The 24,879-nt window shown below is 45.1% G+C and overlaps 1 protein-coding gene across 1 annotated transcript; it reads left to right on the top strand.

The window, feature by feature from the left end:
• The first annotated feature begins 9,152 nt into the window (after positions 1-9,152).
• LOC144169193 (uncharacterized) lies at positions 9,153-23,171 on the top strand. The gene is made up of 5 exons (XM_077698233.1): positions 9,153-9,308; positions 11,430-11,775; positions 14,549-14,787; positions 17,732-18,251; positions 22,270-23,171. The coding sequence occupies exons 1-5, from the start codon at positions 9,212-9,214 to the stop codon at positions 22,508-22,510; spliced, it is 1,443 nt and encodes a 480-aa protein (XP_077554359.1). The 5' UTR covers positions 9,153-9,211; the 3' UTR covers positions 22,511-23,171.
• Positions 23,172-24,879: the final 1,708 nt, after the last annotated feature.

Raw genomic sequence — 24,879 nt, 5'->3', positions numbered from 1 at the left:
TTAGTTCAGCCGCAAAAGTCTAATGATGCGGACTACCCAGAGGGTGGAATTTATACACAGAAGCGGCAACGGTTCTGTCGCCTCCCCAGTGGTTTTGCACACAGCCCGAACAAAGTACAGAAACACAACAACACTGTTTCCCGGGTTAGTAAGAGCACGCGCATGTTGAGTCTGAGGTCAGAAAGGGGAGACAGGAGACTTCGGCGAGCGCAGTCTGTTCATGGAGTCAAGTCAGAACACACCCCCGCTTTCCCCCGCGCCTGAAACAGCGCCAGCGGGAGTTTTGTTCTTTTTGTGCTTGCTTTTCCTCGCGCACGTGCCAGCGTTGTACTGCCACTTTTTGTTCGCTTACTGTCGTAAAAACCAACTCAACGAGCGTTCCTAACAAAATGAACGCGGTCGCTGCCAGTTAATTACATATATTTTGCGTGGAATGTGCCTGCACTTCTATTTGCGCTAAACAACGGGGAGATGTATGACAAGCGCTAGCGCTTCACGACTTTCCAACGCTCATTACTATATAAACCGCTTGGCTTTCGAAGTCTTCGGGTTACGCGGCGACGACAGCCGCTGACGGAGCGCCGTGTCTCTACTTGGGCCCAGCGAGCGAGCTACAACCGCAAGGCGAGCCCTTAAATTGCTCTGCACTTAATAGCCTAGCTTGAAAAGAGACAACCACTCTTCCTGTGCTTTTGAATCCACTCGTCACCTCAGGCCGCAGAGATTCAGAGTATGGAATGTGGTCATTATTTCTCTCTTCAAAGGGGGGAGAGGAAACAATGTCGCCTACTTCTTCCTCACGGTATTCTACTCATATGTGATTGTTCCTCTCGCCTTTCTCTGTTCTCACTGCCCCCCCCCCCATTCCCTTCATAGTCTTACGGCCTCCTTCAGTAAAGAGCCAAACAATCCATCAATAAATAAATAAATAAATAAATAAATAAATAAATAAATAAATAAATAAATAAATAAATCAACTTCCTCCTGAAAATGGGAATCTTGCCTCCACCCTTAGTTCCTTTTTTCCACTATTAGTAGTCGCGACGAGTGGACACACCCTTTTATGCGAGAGAACTTGACCCTCTTCTTGATTAACTCTTGTCACATTCCTGTTTAGTGGATTACACCTCCGACAGGAACAAGGCGGATGTCATAATGGTAGCGATGATGATGCGTTGTGTCGCAAGCGCAAAAACTTGGAGAAATCACTTTGGAAACCACGTTATAAATGATACTACAAGATAATCACTCCACGGTGCCTGAGGCGCTAACGTGTTGTGTACCTGAGCGCTAAGCCTGATTGAGCACAAAAAGAGAAACTCTGGCGCCCTTCATTACCCGCCTATAGCTTCAGAGCGGTAAGACCAAACGCTTTAATCCTAAATACACTGAGACAAACCCTCCGATCTAAGAGTACGCATAATTATGTACCAGCATAACCCCTCAGCAGCTCTCACTGCGTCTTCAACCATCGCCGCTCTGCAACCATGAAGGGTAGAGCTAACACGATAAATTCGTATTGGTAATAATTTTAACAATAATATTGGTATGCAGCGTGCCGGCCCTAAGAGGCAGCCATTGCGCGAGTTCCAACTAAATTTCACTCAATATTTAAAACATAGGTGCGCTAATTCGAAAGCTCGAAATGATCATGGTGTCGATTACGCCACCTTGATTCTAACGAATGAGTTACACAGCCGGAGGGACAACGCTGACTTGTTATTATTTGTACAAACTGTACCAGAGCCTGATTGATTGCACAGAGTTATTGGGGGCCATAAATTTGAGACTTTCGACGGAGAATACCGGGGCGTACAGACAGATAGCAAGAGTCCCGTGGCACAAATTCAGAAGGACACGCTCGGAGAAAGGTTGAACGCATTCCATCGTCTCTTGTAAGGCGTAGCTTCACAAACCATGAGTAGCTCGCTCGTCCTTGTACGTAGCTTCTATTTACACTAACTATGCTGACGGGATTAGGATTCTGTACGTGTGTAAGCTCATTTATAGGGGAGGAGCACCTTAAGACCGAGGATTGTCCGTCCGGCGTCCGGCGTCTATGCTCATGGCACAGCACCGTCCAAATCGAAATATCTGTGAACAAAAGGTTCACAAAAGGTTAACAAGAACAAAATAAAAGGTTCCCGAAAGGTTAGACAGAGAGAGAGAGAGAGAGAAAGATAGTGAGAGTGCTCGTGGACAGCCGTGCTGCGCACGCGCGAGGAGCATTGGATTGGATTGGATTGGATTAGAATAAATTGTATTACATTGTATTGGATTGGATAAGATATCGTTTTAGCAGCAGTAAGAATTCTCACGGGTGATTTACGGTAAGAACGATCCCCAGCGCATCGCCCACTCGTCATGATTCAATTCGTGGAGGTGCGTGAATCTTTTTCTCTGTTTCTCTTCTGGATTTATGTAAACTTCTTGCCTTCATTGGGGCGTGATTGGTAGCAAATACCTTTTTACACTTTACATGTTTCCTGTGTACAGTATTTTAACTGAATCCGTGTTGTCTTTTATTCGTCGTCTTCACAGTGTTCATCGATGCCTGATTGCTATTGGCGGTGAGTGCGACCACGGGCGGCGCTGAGAAGCGCGCCTCCGTGACGTGGGCTTAGGGATTCTCGCATTTGTCGTCTGCTTTACTCGGGCTGAGTCTCCCTGCTGTTTCTTTGCGCTTGGTTGACAACTGATGCTTGTCCGCACCAGATTGTACGTGCGCGTCACTTTTTATCATATTATTAGACTTATAATCGCATATACTAGCTCAAGGCATGAGTTAAAGAAGCCATGAAGACAAAATGCAAGTTTGTGTTATTCGAAAGATTTCGTGTTTTATAATGCCCCCAGCGCTTGTCCGAATGCAAACGACGCTTTCTTCACTGATAAATTAATCAATTTAAGTTAAAAGTTTGATTTTCCCGCTAAATCGTGTGTTTTTGTGGTCCGCAATGACATCACAGACCGCCCTGGAGCCTAGGGTCCCTTGATTCACGCGTCCGCCGTACAGGGTGGAGACACGTATACGCTGGCGCAGCCATTTTGGGTCGCTCGCTCGCCGCCTTTGTATCAAAACCGCGCTTTGTATCAAAGTCATTGTATCAAAACCGCGCTACAATTATCGCCGCAACGCGGCTAACTGGCGAAGGTTGAATCATCTTATCTGTTTCACGTTGCTGGGTCACGTGGGAAACGAAAAGAACGACTCGTTGAGCACGTTGACCAATTGCAGTGGCACGGGACCGTTCGAAGGGTGTCTCCACCCTGTACGGGAGCGTTGCATCGAGGTGTTCACGCGTTTGTTTACGTTAAACCTAGATGGCGCCACCATACCGTGGCATGCCGTTTTGTGCCTTTGGTTTGTTTTTGACCTTCTTTAACCTGACTTGTTTTTGTTCTGGGAGAAAATCGTTGCCTGAAACATAGTGCTCACTCGACAAATATGGTCACGTAAGACACCGTAGCGTCAATCAATCGGCCAGTATCGTCTGAGACGACCCCAAAGCTCCGCAGTTCTGTGCAGCTAAACAAGCACAGTGCGCGCAGTACCAACAGCAGTACGCATGGGTACTTCTATGTTTACATGTGCATTCGTAACTTACACTGTTTGTCCCACCATTCTTAGGACTTTAAAAAGAATGTGCCCTAAATTTAAGCGCAAATAGCTCGTTCAGCAAGCTTATAAACTCTGCCTAATTTGCGTGTGCTTTTGCCGCCCTCCGCCAATCGCAGAGCTCTCTCATGTGACATCATAGGTTCTGTTGCGGGAAATGAGCTAGTGGGTCGCATGGCCATTCCCTTTTTTCCTAGTTATGTAGCTTATTTGAGCGAAGTTTACGTTAAAAGTGGTGTCAGTATGATTCTAACGAGGCAATCTTTTTAATGAACCAAACTTGTGTTTTCTCTTCATGGCTCCTTTAAAGTATAGTTTTGGATATCGCTTCGGAAAAAGCATTGCCTGCATCGCCCCATTCCTTGCGAAGCCAGTCCGGTGCGGCGCGCGAAGAATCGAAGCTAGGCGTCACCTTCCGTATTAAGCAATCTTTAGAACGAAGGGAAAACCCAGCTGCTAGTAACAGAGAACAGCGAAAATACTAGAGCTAAACAAACCCGGGCTTCGGGCTATCGGTTTGACCAACGCCGCCTGTATTAACATTGCCTGATGCGTCGCGCGCTTTTCAATGGGAAGGATAGAAACGCTTAGTTCAGCCACTGATCCGCTATGTGGCGCGTGCCGGCGTACATCTCGCCTTACGTCACTGCTCGCCAGTCGCGAACGCTGCACCCACTTCTACGACGTGTGTCTTTCAGCTTACCTGTTGGGCTTCAAGGGCCGTTTCGCTTACATCTTAGCCGTGACGGGGCGCTAGTTCTGTGGCGCACTGGGGCTCTAATTCAACGTGTCGCTCGCTTCATACTTTCTGCATTTTTCCAAAGATAAAGACGGAGGTGGACTGAAATAGTGTAAGAACATACTGATTGTGGGGTAGACATATACCTAATAGAAAAACGATATTTTCAGATGGGGCAGCCATTATTTTCCTGCTATTTTTTCTTTCTGGAGTATTTAGTGAAGAAAAAATTGCGTGCACGTTTTTTGTTCAAGCGCTCACTTCTACGATTACTTTCCAATAATATCACGTGCTTGTAAACTTCAGAAAATTATAGGAAACAAAAGGATAAGCAGCTGGGATCCCGCCACGCTGTCCGGGCGCTTCTACAGTACAGTCCTCAATTTTAGAAGTGCGTACCGATGCGGAGTGCGAACAGCGGGGTCAAAACAATACCTAAATGCGGAGGGGATAGAGGTGGGATGCCCCACTCAGAAAATTTCAGGGCCTGCGATCCGAGTAAATCAGCGCACAAAGCCGTCATCAGCCTGCGGCAGCGCAAGGAATTTTGCTTCGTGACAAAGGAAGTATTATCAGTGACAGACCAAGACAGACAGGCATGGTGAAAAACAAGAAGGTGTAGGAGCGCCGCCTCGGGAACGCTAAACAAACTTTCCACTATTTTGCATAGTTTCCGAGAAGCGGCGCTGGCTGGCGGACACGAAAGCACGCTGGAAGGCTACGGAGCGGGGAAGGGTAGGAGAGAGCAACAGGAGAGTGGCTGTTTGGCCATTTTTCGCTCACGCGTTAGGCAATGTTTATACAGGCGGCGTTGGTTTGACAGAAGGCATGACGGTTCCCGGTAATCATATGTAAAGTAAAACATTTTTTCTAACCTTGCCGAACCCTCGAAAGTATTGTATCAGATCTCTTTACGTGTTCATGGCTTGAAAGTATGCCGACGTGTACTATGGGCTACAATAACTGTAGGTTGAGTTCCAAATCCCTCACACTGTGTGTAAAAGCTCGTGCTGGTTTTATACCAGGCTTCGAGGTTTATTGGGCAAAACGAGTCACGTCTACGGTAAAGGTACAGTAACACTATGTTTGTTCAGACCTGAAGCGATATTTCGGTGCTTTTCCCACAGCCATATCTTCCCAATATTCAGATATGCTTTATAGGAAAACTGCAATAGGAGGAGGAGCACAAGAAGGAGAAAATTTTATTTACCCTTAAAATCGAGCTAATTAGTGGGCCGGGTCCTCAGTTCAGGACCACAGAATAAGCGTATTTACTTGAATTCATAGAACGCCATCCCGAGTAGAACAAAATTTGTTCTTTACGCCTGAACGGTTGGAAAACAATAAAGAGCTGCTTGGAAATATTCGTCGGTTTCGATTCTTGTAATATATGCACGTATACTATTTATTGCGTTTGCTAGAGATTATATCAAGCCTTCAACATCGTAATCTTATCCTAAATGTTCGGGTTGAGAATCAGTTTGTTATGATAACGATGGTTACGATAGATAGAATAATTATGCATTGGTCACAGAAAAAAGAAAGATTCGTCTGATACAAGTCAACGAAAACGAAAGAAATAGAATACAGCCGCTTTATCCTGCTGTGCGATGCGCGTGTAGGGGCCCGCTGCTTGGTACGTAGCATTAGACTGTTGAGTCATCTCAGTAATACTGTATGGAAGCCCACGCATTTTGAATACTTATCTAAGAGCTCTGAGCGCTGAACCTCGCGAATAAGCTAGAAAGGACGAGTCACGCGCGATCTTCTCGCCGATGCTCTTGGGAAAGTTCTTATCTCTCTCCTCGTGTGTTGCAAACTTGTGTTGGATACAGCTTGAAATTATTCAGAGCTGTCAGAAGCTGGCAAAGATAACTGAATTACTAGACATACGCATTTTAAGGCATTAAGGCATTAAAGCCGGCGATTTCTAGCACAGGCACTGCTACCCCTCACGAGCGGAGCGTAGCAGACCACAGCGACGCGAGTTCCTAAGCCGATGTCACAGCCAGGGGGCGGCACTCAAACATCTCACCGCCAATAGACGTGTCTGGGTCATGTTTGTTTGCACGTCAAAGTGTGTAGCTTTCGTTCAGTGCAACCAATGCTATTTTTTTTTTCACTTTTTGTGAGATAAACACATTCTTTTGTTTTCATTTTTTTGTGCGTCATCACGTAGAAAACAAATGAGTGGCGGTAATATTGCAATACTAATACTAGATTTAATATTGTATTCCAAGTGCGCATACGGGAGCACTTTGTAACGAAGCCATTTGTGGCCAAGGTATCGTAAAATGTTTCTTTTGCGTCTTCATAAAAGGCTTTTCGGAAAGCCAACCTTATTCTCGTGCCTTTTTAAGGGTAATGCTTTGCTTTTTGAGGTTAGTTTGCAGGTTATTTTATTATGAAAAGCTTTGTGTGGAAGTAGTCACCAATGGGAGAGGCCTTTGCCCTGCAGTGGGCGTAGATAGGCTTCTGCTGCTGCTGCCGCTGATGATGATGATGATGAGTCACCAACTGAAGAAGTATGCGTGGTCTTACGTAAGGGCACAAAACATTCGGCACATTGGGTTTCAATGTGGTTTAATTGAAAGAAATATATATGTGTGGAAAATTAACGATACAAAGCACAGGGGTTTGAAGGTAGCACAGGGTGAGTAAACTTGAAGGAAGTAGAGTTGACTAAAACAACATTGAAGTGCTGGTTGAAGACGCCCACAAAAAGGAATATAGTCTAGGACGGCTAATGACAGTAAGGGGGAATTTTAATTTGAGTGTGCCCTCAATAGCAGCGACAGAAGGTGCGTACATTAAAGCACATTAGACGCGTCAACACCCGGTTCAAACGGGGATGCGACGAACTTTCACTTCATCAATCAATGGTTGGAGCACGAGGCAGTTTGTATACAAAAGAGTTCTAGTGTGCGCATTTCTTTGTCTTTGAAGCGCCCGCCGTTGCATAGAGTGTTCCGTCTGTTTGTTTGTTTTTTGTTCGTTCGTTTGTTTGTTTGTTTGTTTGTTTGCATCCTAGATTGCTTGATGAACCCAAGCTGAACGAGAAACCCTCCACAAGCCAAGTGTGCTCGCGAAACGGGCGGCAGAAAGGTAGAAAGATGCCGTCCTCCGCTTTGTATGCCCCTTTGTTTCTCATATAGTCAGGACTCTTAGCTACGGGGAAGTGGAAAATTTCCAATTGTGCTGGAAGTGTAAAAACTGCCTAAGAATGTCGTGCCCTAAATCTCTACCGTGAGCGAACACGTCTATTCGTAGATTCCAGACAATGTACCGAGGTTATATGACGTCCCGAAACATTCTCAGCTTCGCAGTCATCCTCCTTGACAGAGCGAAATGGCTAAGGACTTTTTTTTGCCGGAGCTACGCGCACGTTCGCTGCTCTGACCGAAGAGTCAGTAACATGTACCGAATTACCTTTTTCTTGCCAAACGCAAAGCTTTGTAGGTGCAGCATAACACAGCATCTTCAGCTCCTCCAGCGCACTTGAAAACTATTTTACACTGTAAGGATGTTCCAACAACGAAAAGGGCGAAAAAGTTCGTGGGTTACATCCTTTGCACCTTATTTAGGCGAGCACGAAAATTCTTGATGTGCACTTCCTCACGGCTCTGTTTGGGGGATTTGGTTCCGTAGTAGCTCAACATTAAACATTCCCAACTGGCTAGCCACAACAGATAAATATTACTATTCCGCGCCCGGATGACATTTCAAATACACCTCCTCCGTAGTTCCTTTGCATGGTCCACAAAAGAAGCACAAGCACTCCGAAAACACAGAAGCTTTTCCGGTCGCGACTTGTGGGGTGGTATTTCTAAGCTGAACCCCTGAATCCGCGCTGCGAACAGGAAATACGGTATTAAGTGAAAGGCACCCAAGCTGAACTATATTTCTGGAAGACAATTAGAATATCTTTGGCGTTACAAATATTTAGAATAATGTAAAAGCATCGCTGCATTCTTCACGTTATTATTTCATTTCAAAAATAATTGGGGAAGTTAAAATCGCCGGAACCCAGATTATTCTCTTTTACATAGACGAGAGTATTGCTTCAGCAATTTTTTCTATAGTCGCCAGAAAAACAATCTAGCCACTAACTGTCCTCTTTAACGCTCAAAAAGATTAGGTAACATCACTTCAGCAGCATTTCTTTCCATGGAGTGTATTTAAGTGATTTAGTTGTAGTCTCTTCTAAAACCCGCAGGCGTGCGGTTAGACTTTACGTGCATGAACTACACGCTGGCAATTAGATGGATCTTAACGGTGGGCTAAGAATAATATAAAACGTCTTGCACATGTAAACGAACAACAATTTTCCGGAGAGAATGGTGTTTTATCTTACATGGGCATAAGTAAACCCGCTGCCATGCGTATGGGTCAAAACTGGGGATTAACACACCGAACCTCATATCTTGATGAACGGAACACCAGGGAGGCTAATTGCCGCTGAGAGTTTAAAACAATTCATGGCATAATAACAAGCAAATGGTCTAAAGGTCGATTGCTAAAGGTCGTTTGCTACAGTAGACTACCTTGCATAGAAGTGCCCATTTCAATTATTTTCAACCACTCTAGGAGTTCTGTCTGAAACTCGCTTTCATACGCACTTTCTGGGTAGGATTTCCGTTCCGTGCCAAACGCTTACAGAAGAAAACATCCTCGGCAGTAATCTGTCCTGGAAAGGCTGGCGCGACTTGATTACGAGATGTTTCACGGGCTATCTGCGGCGCCCTCCCGTCTTAGTGATAACCGCGCTCAGTCCGCAGTAAGCTTCAAACTCCAGCCAGCTTGGCAAGCACCATACGCAAAACGTCTTTGGCGTCAGAACTTACGTCCGCAAAATGAGTAGTATTCGTGAAAAACCCTGCACAAATCCATGGAGCGCCATTCTTTGTTGTACATGCCTGATCGCGCTGGTTTTACCGTTTGTCATGAGCCGTGAGTACCCCCGTTAAGTTTTTCTGAACAAATGAGACTTATACAGTTAGTTGAGAGGTTTCAAGCGGGGCATTTAAAAAGTTTTTTTTTTTCAAAGTTGCCCGAATTTTCGCCTTTGTACACTAAGAACCGTGCCGGATGCTCAAAGAAGTGTAGGGTTTATTTTGCTATTTTAAGTATACCATTGGTTCAGCACGTTTGTATTTCTGTAGCGTTGACGTGTTTGACGTCAATACAATGACGAAACGTTTCACCCTTTAAGTTTTGGTATGTACAAGACGAACGCAGTATACGCAACATTTATTGTGGCATATTGTGTGTAGACGGTGTAGCTCCTGCAGGCGTGGTTCTTCATACCTCCTTTCAGGTGGAGGTATTGCCCCAAGAAAATGGCCTGTATCAAAAGCTATGCCAGAAATTTTTGTGCGTTCGTTTGGTGATTGCTGAACGCACAAGAAAATTTGCTCGAGCGCTAATATTTCTTCTAGGTAAGAAAGAATATAATGGTAATCCACGAACGATCAGGGCCGTTTAAAACAGCGCGAACGGTAGAAACCAGCCAAGGAGCTTTTCCTTTCGTATGTAGACCGATAGTTCATTGATAACATCATAGATTAGCGGCCCTATATTTTTTTATTTGTACCTAAAAACCTAGTGTACCTAGTGATCCTTCCTCACCAACCGCTTGAATCGTCAAGACTGTCACATTGAAAAGTATTGCAGCAAATAACAACAAAAAAGCAATCGCTAATTTTCTGGTTTATTTATTTTGATTAGTTTATTTATTTATTCTTGTTTATTTATTTTGATTTTGATTATTTTGATTGATAAGCCCCATGGCTTATGCCCTCATCAAACACGTTATTTTGTGTATTCGGACGTTTTTTTTTTCTCAACTTATTTTCAGAATAACCTATCGAGACCTTTCCCTGTGCACATATATGTCTGGTGCACTCGACAGCATTTGCGACCGCAATAAAATACTATATCGTTAATTTCAGGCAAAGTTGTTACGTAAAACAACACATCATACCACCGTTTTCAAGTAATAACAGAGCGTGTATAATCCAGCATGAAATCGGCGGCCGTGACAGCTACATTTAAATCGCTGCAGTATAGCTTTCTACATTCTTGGTACTTAGTACCTTGCTACTTTGTTTAGGGCTTCGATGTTCCGCAGACGCTTTTTTAGAGCCAGATCTCTGCCTTGCGTTGCTCTCAGATAGTTTGGATCGTTAATCGGTAAGACATCATTCTTCCAGCTTCCCGCTTGGCCCCACTTACATTTGATCCCCTCGGGGAAGCCCCATTCTCGAAACGACGGAGTTTTCTGAGAACAGAATTGCGGATGCCCGCAAACTTTCCGTTTTGTTCTCCCAAGTCTCTCGTGCCAAGGGACACTCGCAAAACTAACCACCACAGTAGATTCACTACGTGCGCAGTAGGTATGGTATATTTCATGGCACTGGGTTGCGAAAAATCATATAGCCGGCAAAGTGGTCGGCGTCCGAAAGTGCTCTTGACGCAGCACCAAATAACTGTTGGCTCGTGCACCGTAGGAAATTTAGATTTCATGTTACAGATTGTCATAATTGAGTACCTGGTTTCACCTAACTGGCGCTAGCGGTCGTGAGAAATAAGCACGGAAGCGTAATCTCCTCGAAGTGTTTTTAATAACAAAAAGAAACATATTTCCGCCGGCGATACATTGGTAGTCTTCACGGACGAAGAACATCTGTTTTTATCTGTATGTTTTTTTTCAACACGTTGTCGAAAGTGTGCGTGTGCGCGGAAACGCGTATAATGTAATGTTCTAAAATAAGGAGTCGTCAGTCCAGTGGTGTTGTGTGTGTGCCTTCTCTTTTGATGCTTCCTGTTCGCTTATTTCAATTTAAGTATGTTATCAACAGAATAGAGTAGTAATTTACCCTTTTAACTAACATTTATGTATCCTATTCCTTGCGCTTAAAACGGTTATCTCTGCCTAATTTTTATTTTGTTTTAGACTAGTAAATTGAGACATTGTCAATGGAGGCATCTCAACATGTTCTGCATTCAATGATGCAAGAAATATCCAGAACAACAGTGCCTGGCTAATAAAGTTCGTTTTTCTTCTTTCAGAGTCGTGTACGCCCCACCATTCTCTGCTCGACAGAGGTCTAAAAAAAGTAGTTCTCTCAGATGAATTTGAAGAAGTCTCACTGCCTGATATGATCTACAGAGCAGAAAACTTGTATGGTATCAACATAGGATTTTCCGAAGGGAAGCTGACCGGCCTTCACAATATACGACGCAGCGGGCAAGCTGTGCTGAACATCGGCAGTTCAGGCAGCCGGCTAAACTACCACATTGAAGGCGGGCCTCTCGACGTTCGTTACAGCGGCGGCGTAAGGTCAGATGTGCTACAGAGTACCTTCCGCCTCACCGCGCGGGCAGCCAATTTTCGGGCATCTTTTACCGTCGAAGAGTAAGTGCAGCCCTCCATGAAAAGTAGGGGTGTCTCTAGCGAGCATGGTGATTTTCATTTTGTTGTTGAAGGGACACTTCAAATAACAATGGCACGTTTCTAACATAAGAAAGTGACTCGAGAAACAGCAAAATATTTATAGCGGGTTTACAACATGTCACGTATGACGCATCGGTTGCTGCTCTGTATAAATCGGTACCCTTTGGAAGGTTAAAAGTCAAGTCATGGAGCCGCAACCTAACGGTTAAAAAACTAGTTCAAGGCTCTTCTTTAGGAAGGCAATCTGCCTCTCCTCAGAAACGCAAGCAGAACAGCCTTTTCATAGTATTAAGGAGCGCGCTGTGGCAACCCCAATATTTACCTGACATTTACTCCATTATAAATGAAAGGACAGTTGTTCCTTCTCGCTGGGCTTTCTCACAGCGACCAATTTTAGAAGTAGCATATTTTTAATACGTGAGGATTGCTCAAGCAATAGATGATTCACTTGGCGAAAACATGCTGTAATCCTGATCCGCATAACCAGAAACTCGAGCAACATTTGCAGTAGATGTAAACGCGGGAAAGCGCAGTCCTCATGACCGCTTTTTCGAGACACGTCATACGGATGCGGGTCTGCCCCGGCATGACGTGGCCATTGGCGCCCCACAAGGGCATGCGCTTGCTTTATGAAACCCTATTTTTGAGAGGCGTCATGTAAGTTCGAACGGGGGTACGCATTGTTTCTAAATTCCGGATCGCGTCTTGTGCACGAAAAAAAATTTCATTACAGGCGCAAAAAACGTAACAGTGCAAAACGGTGGTAGCAAATGGCCCTGCATTAGGCCTAACATTAGAGCGTTTTAGCATAGCGGCTAGTGTATGCTAGCGCTACCGCGCCGGGCGCCAGGACCCGACTGGGCAGGTGCGCATTCGTGCCGGGCCTAGAGCGCTCATGCCTGGTCGAGCCCGAGGATTCGTTCCGGCGAGAGGTGGCCTACCGCCATCACCGCGCACCCATGCGCACTCGGATTACGGTTACCCGTCGCCGTAACGCTAGCGTATGCTAGCCCTTATGCTCAAACTACCTATTAAGCGTTTAGATAGCGCGTCCTCCACTGATATCCGTAGCTAGATGTAAAAAGAACTTGACGTTGGCTAGCATGTTGCTAGTCGCAATCCTAATGTGTATTAAAGCGAAAGTTCTACTAAGCTGCAGCTTTGAAGGTCATTAATCTTGTCCCAAATGACCATCAGCCATAAGCGCGCGAGCTGCGCCTTTTTTATCGATTTATAGCCCGGAGCGTTGCCGCTGTGGTACCAGGTGATTAATACAGGGTGACTCTTTTGCTTTGCCTGTGCTTGATCGCTCACCGCAGGCTGGACATTTATGCGAGCGCTACTCCACAAGTGAGATCACATGACCAGGCGTGGGCCCTACGGCCACTTCTCCAACGCCTCGTCGCTCGGCCTCGCCATCGATGGCGCGCCACGTGTGCATTCCCTTTAGCAATATCGAAAGGATTAACCGAGTTATCCAGTTGATACAGCTAGAGGGAAAGCTGCCAAATTTAAAGCAAATTCAAAGTCTCACGAAACACTACATGCATAGCATGGGCTTTAACTCGTGATTACTAGGTTTGCAGTGTTAAACCTGGGGCATTTAACATTCTTGGGGAATATATGCCTAACTGAACCGATTAGCAAAACCTGCCTTTTTTAGCAACAAACAGCAGAAAAAAGAAAAAATCAAAACATAGGCGGTTTGCCATATTCTGCGTTTTGTGAGAGCCACCCAGCAACACAAAGCCCAGCTGCACATGACTGAGCAACATAAACAATGTGACGGGATAATGCGAAGGAATACTTCCCTGTAATGTGATGCTCACGGATTCTCACATCCTTTCCACCACAAGAGGAAGTTTTGGTAACTCTGTAGTGTCTCTTTTGCGCGTACTGAGTACGTTTAAGGCACCAATTCAGAACGCATATGCGGACGATTGCATCTGATGGGCAACAAATACACCGACCACCAAATGGCGCTTCGATCAGGTCATCGCGAGGTCTACAGTGGAGGGTTGACTAATCTTAGCACCACCTTCACCAACCTGCCGTCATGGCTGCTCTGGTATTGTTAAAAATAGCTACATTTACGTGCTCTCACGCCCAGTTGTGCAGAGTTATTTTAGCTGCTTTCGAAAGAAATGTTGCCGCGGCGGCCGCTTTTCTGATGGAGGCGAAAAGCAAAAACGCCCGTGTGTACGAGATTTCGGCGCACGTTAAAGATCCCCAGGTGGTCAAAATTAATCCGGAGTCCTCCACTACGGCGCGCCTCATCGCCTGCGTTGCGTCGGCGCGTTAAACCCTACAATCAATCAATCAATCCAAAGAAATGTTCCCGCCAACTTTGGAAAATTTCGTCGTAGGTTTAGTAGCTTTAGGGGCTGTTCTAAGCTGTGTCTTGCTAAAATTGTTCTTGCAAACCGGGCCAATTGTACATCACCATTATCTTACCGCAATTTTTCTCACGGCATGGGGGTCATTGACAGATAGAGTGAATTCCAATCAGAGTTTCACTACTTTGCCTCAATTGGAACATGTGCACATTTGCAGCATAGTACGACCTCCCGTATGTCTCCTGAGGTGCTCCGCACAAAAGCTCTGTAGACCGCGAAAACTGCACCCTGCCTGCAGTAGCGTGCCAACAAACCACCACAGTTCTCCGCTGTGACATCAGCATTATTCGCGTTGCCTGTGTAGTGTTAAATTAAGTCCACTTTCCCAATTATTTCAGGACATCACCGAATCACCTACGCGTGCATGTGCACAACGTACGTATGTCAAGGATTCGTCTGCTACTCAACAGTGCCAACCAGACCAGCTACGATTTCATCGCGGGGCTAGTAAAACCATTTGTCGAAAGAAAAGTTGGCCAGGTATTGGCTCGGGAACTGCGCAAGATGGCGGTGAAAACTCTCGGAGAAGTGACAGTATTCGCAACGAACAGCGAAGAAGAAGGTGTGCTCGAAGAAGGTAAGATGCTGGTAAGGGGAGAGGCGGAAGTGAGGGAGCGGGTTAATGAAATAAGTAAATGAGTGGTAAGCATATGCGGTGTTTACCATGTACTACTGAAAATATATTAGACTTTCTTTTCACACTTGCGTGGCCACAAAATCCACTGACCTGCATGATGGTGTGCAACGTTTTTAAATTCATGCAGCCGCAAAACAAGTGCTCATACCCCTTTCCTGTTCAACAAAACGTTTTTAGAAAACAATGACCACATGTATTTACATTTCGTGTACTTTCCCCTTCCTAATGGCGCTTGGACAAGTGAAAATGGAAAGCTCAGAGTATTGCACACAGAAAACAAACCCACACATATGTGTGGGCTGGGCGTCTATTGGTATGATCTGCAGGTAGTAAGAATACCTTAAAAACGGCATCAGGCGCCGAAAAACTGCATTTGCAGGTATTAGTTATAAGCGTTATACTGGTTTCAGGAGCATTTATATTAGTAATCATATTTTGTGATTATAAATAACAATAAAGTTTTAATTGAAGTGATTAATATTTCAACATAATATTATTATCATAGGTGATTACGGAACAAGTTCAAGCGTAGGGCTCAAGAAAGCATAACCAACGAGCCATAACAAAACCGCGAATAAATGAGACACCAAGAAAGGAAGAAAAATTTATTTATGGCTAGCGCTGCAGTGGACGAGCCGGCCACCCTGTACCGCACAGCAAAATTTTCGTGACGACGATAGCCCAGCCCACACAAAGGTGTGGGCGCGTTTTTTAAAGCGTGATTATGGAACGCACACAAAGGAAACGGGTTTAAGTTTTACCAGATCGTGTTTTTTCAAGTCCTACAATTCGTGTCTTGCGCTTTTTATCCAAAAAATCCGAAAATAGCAAGAAGAAATACTAGTTTGCATCTAGAAGTCGGCTAGTGTAATCGCGCCGGCTAGGGCGTTGTTCTTAATGTGCGATTTCTCGAACCCCTGGTGGCGAAATGAGTGAACTACTGAAACCAATAAAATATCAGAAACGTTTGCAGTGACTACCCAGGTCTGTGAAACCGAAACAGAAGCAGGCGCCACTTAGTAAACGAATTTGTTGGGCCGTGAAGGGTTATCTTGTTTCTTCCACTCCAAAGACCCATTTATCTTAATGGTAATTATGGCCGTGGCTGACAAGCCAATCTCAAGTTTTACGCGGCCGAAAGCAGGCCCGCATACAAACGCAGAGATCTGTGCGATAAAATATCCCTTGCAGAGAACAGTAGTAACACTGCATGTGTCAGTGTGTGACCCTTCGAACGTTCTCCCTGTCGGTAAGATGGTGCTTCTGTAATGTAAGAGGCGTTAACCGCCGCGTGATGCGACCGTCCGAAAACTCCCACGCAGATATTTTGAACATCGCCATGCCTCGCTGAGAGGAATGAAATCTCGGTTCAAGACCGCTAGCAACCGGCCTAGACATGGGCTGAATATTTTCGTTCGTGCATGTGGAGTAGCGACACCGGCCCCGCGGCCAAACAATATTTCATCATTTCCCCAAAAATATACAAATCTTACTTTACTGATTTAATTGGTTAAGGGTAAGTTTATGACTGCATAAACAAATTGAAACAATTAGCGATCTTATAGCAACCTTCAAGAAAACCAACATGAGCCTTCATCTTGCCAGGTTTTTTGAAACTTTTTTTGCCCACGTTGCTGTGTTCTCAAATGCTGCATGATACTTCCAAGCTTTCACAAACGCTGTGCTTAGCTAAGTTAGGAGTTTGATCCCCATGCAATCACAATTATAACTTTTAATTGGATTACACCGATGATGTTGCAAGTATTCCGCGCTTTAAAAAAAAGCCCCTCTTAAATATCATCAATGGTCAGTACTGCCTTCGTGAATATTTATCCCCGACTTTTTTCGTTTACTAATGGCTTTACGTTGCTATTTTTAAAGTTCTTCAAAATACGTAACAGAATCTCCACCCGTACAAGAGTTCTTTATGAAGGGCGTATCGGCATTTGTTGACATCCGCCATTTTTATGAAAAACCTCAGTTACAGGCGCAATCATGAATGTCTGGGCTGTTTTGTTATGAATGTCTGGGCTGTTAGCAGTAACGTACAGCATTAGGGTAGAAACGTTAACACTTCTTCGCGCTGCCTGGATTATGAAGGTCTGCGCTTTATAGCATTCACATATAGCGCGACGTTACAAACGTGAGCACTTCTTTTCGCTGAGCGCGTTACGCTACTGCTCGTTCGGAACATATAGTTAACAGTTGCGTAATGAGATCCTTGTGAATAATTACGAGCCCTTCAGAAGTATACCGCCACCGATCACATAATTAGGTACTGGGCACATGTGGAGATGTTTTAAGCGAGCTCTTTTAGGTCGAAAATGAACTAATAGTTCCCGCACCAGCAAAAACACTATCTGAAATTCAGGCGAACGCAAAATTTGGCAGGGGCTCCTGCGACTATAAGGGTACATGCCTCCCATTAGGCACAAGAGGGACGAAGGGATCACATAAATCATAAACAGTATTTTTTTGGATTATAAATAATAAATGTTTGTAAATCTACTGTTACAGAAAACACTATAAAAAGGCGCATTTGGGTGTAATATTTGAGAAATAATTTCAGCGGTCAGCATCACGGAATAGAAATTTTGTAGATTTCAGCCTGTGAAAAGGAGCCGTAAATTTCACTCTAACCTTTCAATCTAAAGCGAGAAACCGGCTTTCACGAATTGTCTGGGGACGTTTTTCGTCCCTTCTTTCAGCGCTTTGTAGAGTGGTATAGTGTTCGTTTCCTTTTATACACCTTGTTAACTCGCTCAGATATTGCGAAAACCACACACCAATCAGTCGCTTTTATTCTCTTTCAGATGAGATATTACAACAACGTAAAGGCATTGTAGTTTTCGTGATGTGGTAATTTTGCTGGTGTATTCTACAGGCTCTCTGCTAAGCCGAACCTGGCAAAAGGCCCTTGACAGCGCTTCGAGCTACCTTGCCCTGTTGAGAGGACAGAATCCTCGTGGTAGCGACGGAGGCAGTTCGGACGACAGTGACCGCAACGACAGCCATGCTGAGCGGACGGGACCTACAGCAAGACGGCGGGAGCCACGCAGCTTGGGTCTAGAGCGCGAGCGGTGGTTCTTTGATGGCTGCCTTAGCAAGCTCGTCTTCTCACTGGGACTCGAGCCCGCGCCACTACCTACTGATTTGGAGGAGTTCAACCTGCACTTCGGCCGCGTGTCTGTGGCTGGTGGAAACATGACCGGCCTTTCGACGGTGTATCGGAGCGGCGAGAGTGTGGTCAGAGTCGGAGATTGCGGCCTTAGCGCCCACTTCGACCTCGGATTTCGGGATATTACCATATCAGCAGTGGCTTCTGTGGACGGCTACATTCGCAGCAGCGATGTAGTTTTCAACGTCTTCATACCCGGTGTGCAAATGCTACTGGATGTCAGAGAGTAGGTATTTATTTTTTAACTCTTTGTTGTGTTTTGTGGTTTTTCTTGATACCCTCGTAGCAGGCTCGGGAGCCAACAGCAACAGGGCACCACCTTCTCACAAAATAATTTAGGGGCAATTTTCGGAGAGCAAATTTTTTCTGGCTTTGTGAATCGCGGTTTTTTCTAATGCAAGAAAGGCTCGATAACTCGAACCGCATTTGGAAGCTATATAAATTTGAGTTAATGAAAGTTCATACTAGTTAAAATGAAGGATAGCATCAGTAGGCTGCGATAGGAACGAACTAGGCAGGCCGCCAACTTGAGTCTTGAGAAAGTCGCTCATTGCAGTGTGCTTTCTACCCTTGAAGACGACAACCAGCCCTTTTCGGTCCAACGAAGAAAGGTAGCGGAGGTTGTCCTCTTCGCCTTCTTCAAAACCCATTAAGCCACGTACGGCCTTCCATCCAGCCGTCACTACCGCGTGAACGTCCGTACCGGTGCTTCGTAATTTCCCCCCTCATTGTCACTGGCAGCGGCAGGTTCTGCGTATCTGACCTGAGAGATGACGTCCTTGTCTGTCAGTGCAACGCAATATAGTCCGTCGATTTAGTTATTTATTTATTTATTTGTTTAATTGTTTATTTATTTATTGGTTTATTTATTTATTTTTTTATTTATTTATTTTTATTTTTATTTATTTGTTTGTTTATTTGTTTATTTATTTAGGCGGCTGCTCACGACACACGGCAACATCATTGCAGTTCAAAATAAAAAAACAGCTTATATAACACGATTAAGGGTCATCATCCAATGCAAAGGAGAGCGATGGTAAGAAACAACAGAAAAAGTCACCATGGTATCTCTGATACATTACTTGAAGAAAGCAAAGAAAACAAGAAAAAAAAGACGAAAGACAGCGCGAAAAGGCCCTCAAAACTACTGACAACCGAAACAGCACAAATAAAGGATCCATATACTCGTAGACACGCAACGTGAAAAACATGACAGACATAGATACTGTAGATGATGTAACTGGGAAGTGTCATATGCAGTGCAGAAACATAATATTTACGTTTTGTAAGTACCCGCATTGATGGCGATTTATCTATAACATCGATTACATTCGACCGCTAGTTGAGAAAATTTGGAATCTGCCAAGCTAAGATTTGTTCGTCATATTTAGTTCTCCTTGTTGGTGTTTCAAAACTATTGCTTCTTAAATTATAATGATATTCAGTATCGGCATACGTTGAGAAGAATAAATCGCGGTCGCTTTTTATTTGCGAGAACACATTTTCAGAGAGTCGCAATTTATACAGGTTACGAATTGAAAGAAATCGAAGCTGTCTGAAATAACGAGACGTATGTTCATACCTGACTGGGTTTGAGATGAAACGGACCCGTTTTTTTTCTGAATGATGTGAAGACTGACATTGTTGACATATTTGGAAAGAACACGTCCTCCATAACCTGCACCCTGTGGGTTCAGTTTATTTTTACCCGGTTGTACTTTATTTCCCCGTTTTTTTTCTTCATTCCGAAGGTGGTGATGCCTCGTGTGTAGCCAGTGGGTGCGTTCCTCAGGCCGTTTGTACGGCACCAAGCCGGTGGTGCGGGGCGCGTAGTTGGATTTGTCCTTGGTGTAAATTGCTACCGTTCATAATAATGGCCTTGTTATACATACGCATCTACAGAGGCCAGGTGCACCCAAAGTGTACAGTTCCAAGTATCGAAAAATTCGAATTATTGAGGTTGGAATGGACGAGCTTTCAGGGTACGGAATAAAACCAAACTCAAGGTTGCATACAGCATCTCACGATGTCAAGGAGAAATACCTTGCAATTTTTAGAACTGCTGGGGGCAGGAATCTTTGGAGAGATGCAGAAAACGATGGTAAGCAGTGTTTATTTTGGCCGCATGTGCAACAGTTTACGATTCTGCACTTCAAGCCCTATATTGGCCCGTTCCATTGCCTTCACGTCACCACTTTTATGAGCTTGGTTAAGTTTCGTGTAAGCCTTCTGCTTCCTTACCCGCAACGACAAGAGGAGACCGTTACCTCCATTTTTATAACTACATAATTAAAACGGGACAACTTGTACTGCTTTATTTCTAAACTTTGTCTTTAATTTTTGATTAAATTATCAACCACGACTTATCAAGAGAGAGGCAACGAGGCAGTCACGTTGTTTTCTTAAGGCGTAAAGTACCGCAAAAAGCCGGGCATTTACAGGTAAAAAGTTTGGTGGTTAAAATACATTGATATTCATAGAGACAACAACTAAATGAAACAATTAAGTGCCGAAAAATCAACTCCTCCTCTACCGGAAACTAGGGTGCACGAAGGTTGTCCAACCTTAAAAACCATAAACCAATCAATTGGGAAATTCGTGTTAAACCAAATCCCGAGCCTTTCACCAACCACAGCCGAACCCTTTTTTTGCGGGTGGCGTGGCGGAGACGAGTGCTTTGGCAGGTGTTTGACTATGCCTTGAAGGAAAGAAACTTCCTCCATGGCCTATGCGTTCGTTCGTGTGGCGCAATGTGCGGTCTCCGTCGCGAGGCATGCTGCGGCGGCCTGACGTCAAATATTTCAAATATCCGGTTGGGTTTTTTGTAACTAGGTTCTTTTAAAGGCGGTAGTCTTTCTTGGGCTACTTAAACCCAGATATTTTGGTCTGTCTGTCGGTCTGTCTGTCTGTCTGTCTGTCTGTCATTCAGCCACCTGGCCAAAGTAAACCAATGCTTGCGCAATTTGCTTGCACAACAATGCTTGCACAAAACAATGCTTGTGCAATAGTCACAGCTAAATCTACCCATCTAAGCCCGGTGTAATGTTCATACTTGTCAACATTGTTCAAGAAGAACAAGACATTACGCAAATATAAGACAACAAATTAATACAGAAGTGATATTTGCAGTGTTCCTTTATAAAAAATCACACATGCGTGATTTTCGTGAAATTAAATACTTCAGCAACTGCCGAAAAAAATTCACTCCGCCGTCGCCTGCTGTCGCCCGCACCACTATAGCTTCTGACGCCATTTTAAAGAAATCAACCGGCAACAGTTACGAAAGGTTCCACTAGATAGGTTCCATATTCTTCTTGCAACGCACGTGGAGTAGGGAAACGCGGTTCTATAAACGTTGAAGTAGGGCGCCTCGATTCACGCGCGTCTTCACCGTACGGCAGTGTTGGCATCGAGACACCCGGCCTGGAGCAGTGGAACGCGGTAAATTTAAAATGATTTAAGCAAACCTTTGGCGTCTTTACATTGGGAGGAACGCGACGCAAGAGGAACAAAATGAGAAGTGAGAGGGATTTACTTGGCAAAAGTCAATAAAGTCAAAGTCAAAAAGCGAAGAGAGGGATTTACTTGGCAAAAGTCGATAAAGACTATCGTCTTTTGTCGACATTTGCAACGAAAGGAGCAGATACGCGGCCAATTTTTTTATGCATGTTATCTTATTTCCTCGCTCAACCCTGCGAGTCCCACTTCATGACAGAAGCTGCTAGCTGCCTTTTGCTTACTTTATGAAACTTTCTTGCCCTTTTTATTGGTTCCGTCCTTCTGTAAAAAGCGGTGCGCGCGAAACGAGCCAACCTCGTTCTGCCTTCTCGGGATGGAGGGGTCGCCTGTGATTGGCACGGAGTATGGCGCGATCCGGTCGCCTGCCGAAAGGCAGGAGAAAGTGGAGGGGCCGTGAGTAGGACGTCTTGGCGAACGACGCCCACACCATCACTGACGGCGTCTCGAGTCAGCAGATACAATCTTCGCTAGAATAAAAACCTTCGTGGAGTTTCTTTCACTATCGTTAATACCCCTCCGCTAAATTTTCAAGCGCGAAGTAATCCTTTCGCACTATAAAACTTACTTAGTGATACTAAGGTAGCTACTCCCGTACATTACAATTGCGCCTTGTGACTATTAGCAGCTACAACATGCATAATGTCATAAACTTTAGCGCTTGTGTTAAAATTTTACTGTGTCCAATGTTTGTCCCCCGAAAAAATGACCGGTGTTTCCTCTTGCAGGCGGGACAGCAGGCTGGAGATTGACACCTATACACTGAACTTTCCGAGTCAGGTAACTGTAACGGCATCGCCACTCACGCAGGGTGACTCATTTGTGAATGTATTCGCCGGCCGACCCGACGGAACGCTCAGGGCGGAGGAATTGGAACAGCTGAAGGCATCATCGCAGAAATACGTCCAAGAATTGCTTGACAAAATGGCCCGTTTTATCGGTGATCCACCAGTTTTTCGTTCCCCTTAACAAAACAGCAAACGTAAAGGGAACATGTTTTCTCAGTTGCTACATTTCTTGCCGCGATTTATCAATGAAGTCATATGTTCACCTAATGGTTACCGCTATCGCTATTGCCTTCCTAGCAACTTTCACTATCACAATTTATAATGAACTCAAGCACTGAAGCCTCAATAACCTTGTGTCATCGTTATTTTGGAACTGCAGAATTGGTAGCTGTGTAAAATATACACCCTCTTCTATTGATTTATGGCTACAGTTTCCGAAACTCGACAGGAACGTTTTCAACATCGCCTTCGAGCAGAGCCGGGCGATCGAGCAGCAAAATCAACACTATACCTGCAATATTTATGTTCGTTTTTTATGTTCCCTGGAGATTACCATTCGAATATTAGCAAATTAGCCGCATTCCAGAGTTTAATGGTACAATAAGGGAGAAATCGGAATTTGTTATCCCAACACATGCCTGCTAATAAACGGTCGGCAATAAATGCCCAGAATTTTGTTCGCAGTCTTGTTTGAACCTCCCGCGCAAATGTCACGTGGGTCAGACGAGCCATGAAACGACAAGATGGACGAAGAAAGACGGATGTACGTGCAACACGCAGCGCGTGCCGGGCTTCTGCGCTATCTGTAAACTTGAAAGAACAACACGCTTGCTTTTATGGAAGGCTGGTTTTTTGCATCCTTTCTTGGGCGCCACTGTACGCCGAGACACTGTTCTCACGCACCTGTCTGGCACAGCCTTGGCATACCGCCCTCACCCTTACACTTTCGCCTAAATTTCTTCTTCTGTTTTCTTTCTGTCATCGGTGTTGCCTTCGTTTGTTCGTTTACGACTCACGAGGCCCGCCACGCTGTCAACCACAGGAGCGGGCGCGTGAGTGCTGCGCACTGAAACTACCGAATATCTTCGAATGGAGAACATTCCTACGGTGAGTGCGGCCAAACTGACTTTGACAACTCGCAACTTTAAAAATGGAGAAGCGGCAACTCGGCTTTTGAAAGAAAAATCCCAAAAGGAGGCGTATGCAATGATGGCCAAGAGTTGCTTGCCATGGTGGTCGATAGCCGTGACTAGGTGGGCGCCCCTGTGGGCGGAGGATACCGGGCGATGTCCGCGTATCGTGTCGGGGGTTGGTTGTGTACTTCTTGGGAATTCGGGGATCCGTGCTTTGCGGAGTGTTTCGTTGTAAACAAGGTAGATCTTTCGTGGGATGGTGACTACGTGGATGTGTCGGCGGGTATGGGCAGGGGCGTGTTTAGGCTGGCCTTATTTGGTGGATCTGAGTACAGTGGAACCCCGTTCATACGTTTTTCGCCGGACCGGGTAAACAAAACTTAGCAACCAGAAGAACGGAGCAGTGAGGAAACCTTTCAAAATGAACGAAAACTGTCTAGATTTGGCTTGCAACCATGTATTTCTGCTAAGTTGGCTTTCGAACCTTAATAGACTCGTGAATGTGAAATTGCCACTTTTTGTGATCACTACAAAACACCATGCGTGGCAATGCAAGGTCCCTAGCGATGTCGACTCTCTTCCGCGCTGGCTGCTTGTCTACTGCATTTACTTAGTCAAGCTTTTCCTGAAAGGAAAGCGCCTCCCGTTTTCACAACGCTACCGAGGCACGACAAAGTTTGTCGTTCCAAGTTTAACGGTGTTCTCACAGCTTGAAGGGCAAGATGACGACGAGAGCGCGCGCTATTCTTGCGGTTGTGCCTTATTGCAAACCCGCACTTCTGGCCATTCAATGTGAATTTCCGTTGTAAGCGCAGCGATGATGGTGACAGCATTGAGTAACATAGAGCCATCTTCTTGTAACGAAACGCACCCGCGTGCGGCTTCATGCAGTGGGTTCCGTAGCTACAGTGTACCGTAGCAAAGCCTGTACCAGGCCCATTAAACGTCAAAATGGCGGTCCGCGAATGTTGCCCGGGTGGCTTCGCAGTGTCAGATTGGGAAGAATGATCCAGGAACGTACTCTGAGCCACGACGTAACAGTTAGGAGTTGTATACATGGGACTCTATGTGAGATGCGCCGGGACTAGACAAAAACAACGTAGCACCCGGGAAAACGCAGCACTTGCGAGCGATGTTTTACTGTATACGAGGCGTTTGAGGGTGTTTGCCGAAGCGGGTGTTAACTTGATGCGGCCCACGTGAGAGTGGCGGTGTGTTTTGTACAATCCGTCTTTTTCAAGACGCCACTGCGCATGCGCGAAGCCCTAGCGGTGAACGCGAGAAACTGTTTGGAGGGCCACTGCAACATCCGTCTGCAGCATCCACCGATACTCGGCTGAGGCCCATGCATCGTCGGCAAAGTGAACTGCAAATATCTAGCCACTTTTGTGTCGTTTGAATGCCATGCCGCTTTCGT

This window comes from Haemaphysalis longicornis, unplaced genomic scaffold, assembly GCF_048455015.1.
Source record: "Haemaphysalis longicornis isolate Haplotype H1 unplaced genomic scaffold, Haemaphysalis longicornis Haplotype H1 scaffold_2, whole genome shotgun sequence".
Lineage (NCBI taxonomy): Eukaryota > Metazoa > Arthropoda > Arachnida > Ixodida > Ixodidae > Haemaphysalis > Haemaphysalis longicornis.
This window is presented reverse-complemented; position numbering and strand designations above follow the sequence as displayed.